Source organism: Dromiciops gliroides, chromosome 6 (assembly GCF_019393635.1).
Source record: "Dromiciops gliroides isolate mDroGli1 chromosome 6, mDroGli1.pri, whole genome shotgun sequence".
In the NCBI taxonomy this organism is placed as follows: Eukaryota; Metazoa; Chordata; class Mammalia; order Microbiotheria; family Microbiotheriidae; genus Dromiciops; species Dromiciops gliroides.
In genome coordinates this window covers 18,269,667-18,279,262 of record NC_057866.1, presented here as the reverse complement: position 1 = coordinate 18,279,262, position 9,596 = coordinate 18,269,667, and the positions used below count along the sequence as shown (strand labels likewise).

The following is a 9,596-nucleotide window of genomic DNA, read 5'->3' as shown; positions in this document are numbered from 1 at the left end:
TCTGAAATTCAAGCTCTTAGATTTAAATCTTGACTCTTTCATAGTAATGATGTCATATATCAATGGTCTTGGGCCTCAATTTCCTGATCTGCAAAGTGAAAGGGTTGAACTAGATGGCTTCTACCATGTTTTCCAGCCCTACAACTTGAACAGAAGAGCCTTTCTAACTCAAAGTCCTTCGATGCTATGGCAGTGTATTTTTGTCTTTCAGCAGAAAGCACCAGGAATAAATGGCCAGTGGAAACTACACCAGAGTCACTGAGTTCATTTTGGTCGGCTTGAAGTGTCATCCAAAACTACAGGTCGTTCTCTTCCTTCTTATTCTGCTTTTTTATCTCATTAATCTGACAGGTAATTTGGGGATGATCATCCTCATACGGATTGATGCCCGCCTTCACACCCCCATGTATTTTTTCCTCAGTCACCTGTCTTTTGTGGACATGAGCTTCTCATCCATAGTGGCTCCCAAAATGCTTAGAGACTTCTTTGAGGAGAGAAAAACCATCTCTTTCCTAGGCTGTGCCTTACAACAATGGTTCTTTGGTTTTTTTGTGCCCATCGAATGCTTCCTCTTGGCATCCATGGCCTATGACCGCTATGTTGCAATCTGTAACCCACTACTTTACTCCATCGCAATGTCTCAGAAACATTGTAACCAGCTGGTGGCTATCCCTTATGCAGTTGGGTTCATAGATGCAATGATTCATACACCTGCTGCTTTCCGTCTCCCTTTCTGTGGTCCAAATGTCATCAATCACTTCTTCTGTGACATTTTTCCCCTCCTCTCCCTCATATGTGCTGATACCAACATCAATAAGTTATTAGTTTTTGTTATTGCTGGAATTGTTGGTGTCTTTAGTGGCCTGATCATCCTTGTCTCCTACATCTATATCCTCACAGCTATCCTGAGGATCAGCTCTGCAGAAGGGAGACAGAAAGCCTTCTCCACCTGCTCTTCCCATCTCACTGCAGTCACCATCTTATATGGGACCCTCTTCTTTGTCTATGTGCGGCCTAGCTCAAGTTTCTCCATGAATACCAATAAACTTGTCTCTATGTTTTATACTTCAGTAACCCCCATGTTGAACCCCCTCATCTATAGCCTAAGGAACAAGGAGGTCAAAGATGCTATCCATAGGGCCATTGCTAAAAAGAAGTTTTGCACCATGCTATGAATTGTCTACAATGGAAAATTTAATAACATAACATTAGCATGACAGGAATATCAGAAAACTACTGCGTGCAAGGGAAGGGGTAGGTCATCACAGACAAAGAGAGGCTTCTTGGCAATCACGGCATCACAGATAAGGAGCTAGAAGAGACTCCAGAGGCCATCTAGTCTAACACACATTTACAAATCGAGAAGCTGAAGCCCAGGGAGAGTCAATGATTTGCTTAAGGTCTTGTAGGTACTAAGTTGGAGAGTGGGAATTTAAATTTAGGTCTCATGATTCCAACTTGAGTTGAGGTTTCAAGGATATATAGAAATTCCCCCAATAAATAAAAGGCAGTAAAGACATTCTAGGCATTGGGAACTTTGTGAGCAAAAGGGGTACATAGACCATGTCAGGGTGGAGTGAGGCAAAGAATAGTCCTGAAACATAGAAGGTTTGGAGGCAAGTAATATAAGATGATGCTACCAGATGGCAAAGGGCCTTGAATGTGAAATAAAAAGTGTCTTTGTTTATTTGATTTAATGTATTTTAATCAATAAAATCAAAGCAGGGAGCAGAAAGCAGACTACATTGAAAATGTTTCCATGCATCTAAGCCAACTAAGGTAAGTGGACTTTATTGAACAAGTGTTATAATATCCATTTAATGTCCATCAATAAGAAATATACTGTATAAAATAATTCTGGCATTACTTCTAGGAAAGACAAAGTAGAGTCACTGAGCAATAAAGAATGAAATGATAAATAGATGCTTTAGAGAGGGTGATGAGGGTTGTGGTGAAAAGAATATGAGAAGAAATCTATGATCACAGGAAAATGGTTTAGAGATGGAAGAGACTCTGGACAGCTCCTTTCCAGACACATAGGACCAGGAGAGGTTGACATTCTCTTTTCTCCCTATTGCCAGGCTCAGTTCTTTCCTTTACTACCATCATTCAGTCACTATCTCTGCTCTAAAATTGACCTCATTCCAATCAGATCCTTGTTCCTGTTATCTATGAACCTCCATGTCACTTTCCCTCATTGATAAGTCTAGTACTGAATTTTCAGTTTTCTTTTCTATCCCAACCCTTACATCTTTTGAAGATTCTGACCATAAAGTTACTCAATCTCTTCACATGCTATGACCTTTGTTTCTTTTTCTTTTTAAAGAAATGTACCCTCATTTTATTTCTCCAAATTATCCACCTTGTGCTGGCTGGAAAATAAGAGAACTCTTTACCTGTCCCCTCAGACTTCCAGAGCTGAAGGAGCTAAGCATTTAAAAAAAAAAATCTTCCAATATCACCTTTCATTAACCCTTTCTGTCTATGATAACAAGAGCTCCGGTGCTGTCACGGTATTATACAGAGCAAAGCCCATGTTATCTATCTCCTCTTCCTTCAGTCTGCTAAAAAAAGATTGATGTGCTGATTAAAATAGCAGGGGAGGGGCCCCTTCTCCAGGTAGCCAATCAGCTCCACAATCACCTGTAGGGACCTATCTGCTAAGCAATCCTCGGCCCAGTCTGTCTCTGACTCATTGAGGTGAAGAATGACCTATGCCATGTGGCTTACACTCAGCCTGTACAGTGAAGGGCTGTGCCTGCAGATGCCTTGCAGAGAAACTGGAGACACAGGCATCGAGCACCAGAATCTGTACTATCCAGATCCTGCAGCTTGGAGACCTCAGCTTTGTAGAAGTTCTGCTGCCAAACGTTTTCCAACAATCCCTCCTGAGGCTTGGCCAGTCGGCCCCTGTCCTCACTCTCTGCAGTGGGAAAGATGACAATACATAGTCCCAACTGGACATGTTGAACCTCCAACAGGAGCTCCTCTCAGATCACAACCTTTGTTTCTAATAAAGCTTATCCATTAATAAGAGTTTGCCCACTTTTGATCCCCATGTCATGTCTACCTGCCCATTTCCTTCCACAATGCAAGTGAATTTTTCTCAAGGTCTGGAACTTCTAGTTAGTCAAGATTGAAATTGTAAGGCAGTAGAGACAGACCACCAACAAGCATGGGAAAGAAGGAAATGTAGCAACTCAATATGTGCATCTCCACTGACAGAAGTCTCTGTGAACCAACTGTCCAAGATGAGGTTAAAAAATTTTACAACTGTAAAAACAATAATTTGGATGTAGGATTTTATTTGTTTGTTTTGTTTCATTTTACTAAAAGGGAAGAGATAAAAGGGAAACACTAAGAACCATAACATAACCTTAGGGACAAGAAAGTCTGGGAAATCAGAAATTCTGAGAAAATTGACACATTAAAGTACTCTAAAAATAGCACAAAAAATAGATGGAGAAATAGTAGACAAGAGATTTATGTAGAGGGAAGAAGCATTTTTTCAATTTCTGTATTTGGGACACTGATCTAAGTCAAGAAAGAGTTAACACAGGGCAGCTAGGTGGCTCAGTGGATAGAGCACCGGCCCTGGATTCAGGAGTACCTGAGTTCAAATCTGGCCTCAGACACTTAACACTTACTAGCTGTGTGACCTTGGGCAAGTCACTTAACCCCAATTGCCTCACTAAAAAAAAAAAAAAAAAAAAAAAAAAAGAAAGAGTTAACAGGGAAAGGAAGAAGGTCTCTGAACTGGGGCAGTCACAGGGGATCTCTGGTTTAAACAATGTTTTCTCTTTTCATGGTCAGAAATGTCAAAGAAGGGTTAATGAGAGGTTGCTATAAAGTACAAACCATTTACTTATTTTTTTTTCTTCACTCTTGGATTACTTCCAAACTAGCTACCTTGTTCATTGCCATAGAACAATGATCCTATCAGTCTTCGGGGGAGTGCCATCTACTTTTAACTTTTATAAAATGTAATCCTTATTTTTCCTTAAAACAACTTCTACGGTGATACCACAAAAATTAGTAATATATTTCACAAGGTATTGAGTTCCTGGAATTACCCCCAAATCCCAGGAGTTCTCCCCTGCAATCTCAAAATTATTAATCTTCACACTCCTCAATGATTAATCTCCAAACTCCCAGAATCAGCTAAATTTTTTTAGCATCTCTGCAAACTTTATTTCTGTAACCTCAACTTGGCCCAAGTTTAAGTGACAAACAAAAACATTTTGCAGTCCAAAAATTGAGTTTTCTGTCCTAATGAGGAACTGGTATACGAACTACATTTGATAGCCTGTTGATTTATTTAGTGCTTGGCAATGTATTACACAAATGTAAATATGTTACATGTATATATGTAATGTACAGACAATTATTTTTAAATCTTCAGTAATCAGATTAACTATAATATACTGAATGTGAAATCACTAGAAAATTTACAGAGCTACAACAATGTGAGGTCAATAATAAATATTAAATTGCTAATCTTTCAAAATCATTCTTAAAATTATCTTGCTATATTGAAGCATACTTTTTCACCTTATTTTTCTTGTTTATTTCTCTGTGTGTATGTTTTCTTATGTGACATAGCTAACATGGAGATAGCTCTCTCTGCCTTTACATGTATTATTGATATATTGCTGACCTCAAGAAGTTGAGGAGAGACAGGAAAGGAGAGAATTTGAAACTGAATTTTTTAAATGAATATAAAATAAATTTAATGTAATTGGTAAATACTAAACAAAATAAATATAAATATAAATAGATTTATTTTTTCTTTCTAATGATAAAAAATATTACTCTTCATTGTAATGAGATAATCACAGTAGTATGATGAGAAATGAAGGATTTGAAGCCAGAAAATTGAGATTCAAATGCTGCATCTTTTCCTTATGACCTATGTGATATTAGGCAAATCACTTAACCTCTCTAGCCCTCAGTATCTTCATCTTCAAAAGAAAGGGACTAGATAAGAACTTTATGATTTCTTTCAGCTATTTATGATCCAGTGATCCTATTCTCTAAGATAATAATAGAATTTCAGACATTTGGTAGGGCAAATCTTTCCTGTACAATAATCTCAATGATATTTCTGATATATGGTTATCTAACCTTTGCTTGAAGAGTTTTAGTGAAAGGGAATCCACTTTCTCTTGAGGTAACTAATTTCACTTTGAAGCCTTTCTAAGTGTTAGAATTTTTTGTCTCATAGTAGTCCAAAATTTGCTTCCTTGTAATTTCTACCCATTGCTCTTCATTTCTATGTGCTTTCCTAGTTAGTGGTTACTATATCACCCTAGTGGTCACAAGAGGACAACAATACTACACAGAAATAAAATATTTTTCCTTCATTTTCCTTACCTCTTTGCTAGCCTATTTGGCCCATTGTTCTATGTAGGTGTATGTGAGATACCTGCATTATTGCTTATTGGCTATAAGGTTCACACTTGGGGCCATTACTTATCCAACTGTAGACAGTTACCTTCCTTACCCTTACCAGTATCTGATGGATATAATCAGAGTCAGGATATCTTAGCATTTCATCAAGACATTAATGACTATGATCAAAGATTCTCAGGATAGCTCAGATCTATTATAGAAAGAATGATAAATCTGCCCACTTTACTGAGACACAACTTCAGGGAAATGTTTTCAGTGGAGGGTTTTTTCTGGTTGTTCTCCCTCAGGATATTACTTTGTTTACTGAGAGTTTTTTTTTTCTTTGTAATATCACCTTTGGATTTTGTTCCTAAAGAATTTTTCAAAATTCTAGGATTTCTGGATGATTTTTGTCATCTTTTTATTGCTTCTATACATCTCTATCATGTATTCAGAAATGCTAACACAAATGCTAAACAGATGAAGTAAATGAATGTTGTTTGAGTTTGTGTGGAAAACTATTCAAAAGAACTATAACAAAACACTTGAATAGCATTTTGCTGGTTCAAAAACATCTCAGGAAATTTTGCTCACCGGAACTGTATCAGTGTGTTGGAGGTTGTAATAATGAAGCTAGATTTATAATCATCTACAGCCATGTAATTTTGTTTAATAATTAATAATTAACTATAAAATAAAATCTTCTAAAAAGTCACTATGTTCAGAGGGGGAGATTAAGAGAACAAAAAATAATTAAATCTTGTTTTTGCCTCAGAACTAAACTTGGGCACCTAGGTATAACAGTGGATATAGTACAATGCCTAAAGTCAAGAAGCCATCTTCCTGAGTTCAAATCTGACCTCACTATGTGACTCTGGGCAAGTGACTCAACTCTATTTGCCTTGGTTTTTTCATATATAAAATGAGCTAGAGAAGGAAATGACAAACCACTCCAGTATCTTTGCACAGAAGATCCAAAATGGAGTCAAAGAGAGTCAGACATGAATGCACAGCAACAACAAAAGTAAACCAATTGGCTATATATAAAGTAATTATTAAATATGCATTTTATTGGGGGCAGCTATGTGGAGCAGTAGATAGAGCACTGGCCTTGGATTCAGGAGGACCTGAGTTCAAATCCAGCCTCATACACTTGACACTTATTAGCTGTGTGACCCTGGGCAAATCACTTAATCCTCATTGCTCTGCAAAAAAAAATATATATATATATATATATATACACACACACACACACACACACACACACACACACACACACACATATGTGCATTTTATCTACTACCCTCCTATATGAGGATGTAGAGATATTATGATTGATAATTTTCTTTTTTATATTGAAATGTTACATAAAAATTTAAAAGTCATTATCTTTCAGTTTTGACTAAGTTTGGGACATTTGAAACACAATTTTGCTTTTCCGTTGCGACATAACAGCTTTTATCAGATAAAGCTAAGATAACCTTAACGTTACACAGTATTCATTTAGTCCATACACTGGCTTACACAAAACAATCTTTAATCAGTTCCAAATTTTATACCCTAGAACAAATGCCCTACAAATAAGAAACACTCAAGTAATGTTGGCTGATTAAACAAAACATACATTTCTTCTCAATGAAAATACTTAATGTTAATAATTATAATACTTAAATCAATACCTTGATCTTTTCAAAGGATAATGACATAACAATAATTTGACAAGGGGAGAGTTGAATCTAGGAAGCTGAATGAAATGGCTAAATCATGGTAGTTGGGTGAATCAAATAGAAATAAGGCCAAATCCCTTGACTAGCCGACTATAAAACTTGTATAAATATAAACAACACTAAAATATAAACATTAATATATATAAATATAAACAATGCTAATTAAAAAGTTTAATTAGGAAGAGAACTTGCTGCTTCATTCATTTCTAGCCTGTGACTTATTACACATTGTGAAGATGACTGAGTGAGTGAAAAAAATATTTATTTTCCTAGGGATTGACATATGCTCTTAAAATTCTTCAATTTACTTAACCTGACAGCTAGTTCCTAATGCATCAGTGATGACAGATGCTGAACACTATTAGTCTTATTGGCGAACGTATTATTCAGCCCCTAATGTGTGTAATACTGTCCTAGCTAACAGGAGGGAAACAATCAGAAAATCCAATTTCTCACTTGTGATTCATTCAGATACTGACATCTACTTGTTACTGAATCTAAAATGTCAATAATTATGGCTTTAGTTCAGCTTTTTCTGTGCTTGAGGATAATAGCTAGTTGGTATTATCTGAGTAAGGTAAAACAAAAAATATATAAACTGGACCTTCTTATGGTCATTGCATTTCAATTCTGATAATGGATGTAAAGAGATTTTGAAATAAACATAGTTAAACCTCCAATTTCAGTGCTTCACTTTTCACTCAGTGTTTGAAATCAGTCCTTACTCCCATGATTCAGGGTAAAAATCACCCAAATCAAAGTGATGACACAGAGTTCCCCCACAAGTACATAATACATCGATCAGTTCTTTGGAGAGGAAACTAGAGTTCAGACAATTGCCCAAACTCTGCTCATTGGCCAGATATCACAGCCACCACAATATCCTGCTTTAGGATGATAATCTTCATTACTGCAACAAGAAAACAAAAATTACTTAAGTCACCTCTTACTATATGGATATCTATCTCACAGCGTTGTTATGAAGAAATAATACTTAAGTTTAAATTTTGAATTTACATGTTCATGTAATTGGATTTTTCAAATGAAAGAAGCATATCTCAAAAACTAAGTAACTATATGAATGAATGAATGAAGCTAATACTCATAAAATACTGAATTTAAACAAAAGGATATCTTCTATAGTCTTGGCAAGGTGAATAAAGAGTTAATGTGGGGGGCAGCTAGGTGGTGCAGTGGATAAAACACTGGTCCTGGATGCTGGAGGACCTGAGTTCAAATCCGATTTCAGTCACTTGACACTTCCTAGCTGTGTGACCCTGGGCAAGTCACTTAACACTCATTGCCCTGCGGGGGGGGGGGGAGATTTAGTGTGATTGATTTCATTGGGCACTCCTTGCCCAGGACAACTACCATTTCATGGGAACATTAGTTATCCTGCTTTGTGGTCCTCAAGATGAGCATAGGCAAGGTGAATGTGACAATGAAAATCGTTGCCTTCATACCACCACCTTCTACAGAAAATAGAGACCAAATCTTTGATGACTTTGTTAAATCCCTTCTTACTACATCAATTAAAACCTGCATACTCAGTTGATTCAATACAAATGTAAACACAACATTGTTAAATAATGCATTTGAAAAGAGAGGATAGAGATTTGACCAGTAATCCCATTTATATACATAACAAGTGGGGGTGAGGAAAACAGCTACCTGTGTAAGCTGTGATTTAAAGTCCTAGAGAATTGCCTACAACACTGAGAGGCTATGTTATTTGCCCAGGACTGCAGAGCTAGGTCCTATGCAAGATGAATCTTGAATCCAGTTCTTCCAAGCTCTGGTGCTTTCTGTCTATCCACTACAGCACATCTACCTCATTTGAAGATATGATTCAGAAATAAGAAATGGAAGAAACCAAACATTCGTAGCTAACTCAGAGAGATCACTCCTCTCTTTTCTGAATACTTTCTTGAAAGACAGAGTAAGAAAGCTCAGGTTTCAATCTTCATTGGTTGGCTGTTCTCCTTTGTCCTGAAAGAAAACCAAAATGACATCACTATGTAGAGTCAAGTTACCGTGTGTCTGATCGGCTGATAAGAGTTCAGAATGTTCTACCACAGCTTGGGTCCTTTCTGAAGTCACACTGGCTCACAGGTATATGCCCATCTTCTAGATGAATTATCAGCCTGTTAAGGAGGACTGTGGCAAGAATCTTACCAGCAATGACTAAGAGAGAGAAGCCCCTGTGATTGTCATAGCACAATCTACTTCCTTTACCCTTATAAAGATGAAAGATGGAGGCATCCTTGAACTCCTGAGGGATAGCCTCCTCTTGCCATAAAGCCCCAAAAGTTTCAGACAGCTTTTGTATAAGCAATCTTCAGAATTGGAAGAGGAATGCACATTGGTCAAATCATGGAACTTTTAAAATACTGAAGCAAGCTACATATTATAAGAGCATTCAATGAGCATTTATTAAGCACCTACTACATGCCAGGTATTGTTCTGAGCATTAGGAAT

General features: G+C 36.9%; 1 protein-coding gene across 1 annotated transcript; it reads left to right on the top strand.

Moving 5' to 3' along the window:
* Positions 1-230: 230 nt before the first annotated feature.
* On the top strand, positions 231-1,175 carry LOC122732458 (olfactory receptor 1009-like). The gene has a single exon (XM_043972613.1). The coding sequence runs from the start codon at positions 231-233 to the stop codon at positions 1,173-1,175; it is 945 nt and encodes a 314-aa protein (XP_043828548.1).
* Positions 1,176-9,596: the final 8,421 nt, after the last annotated feature.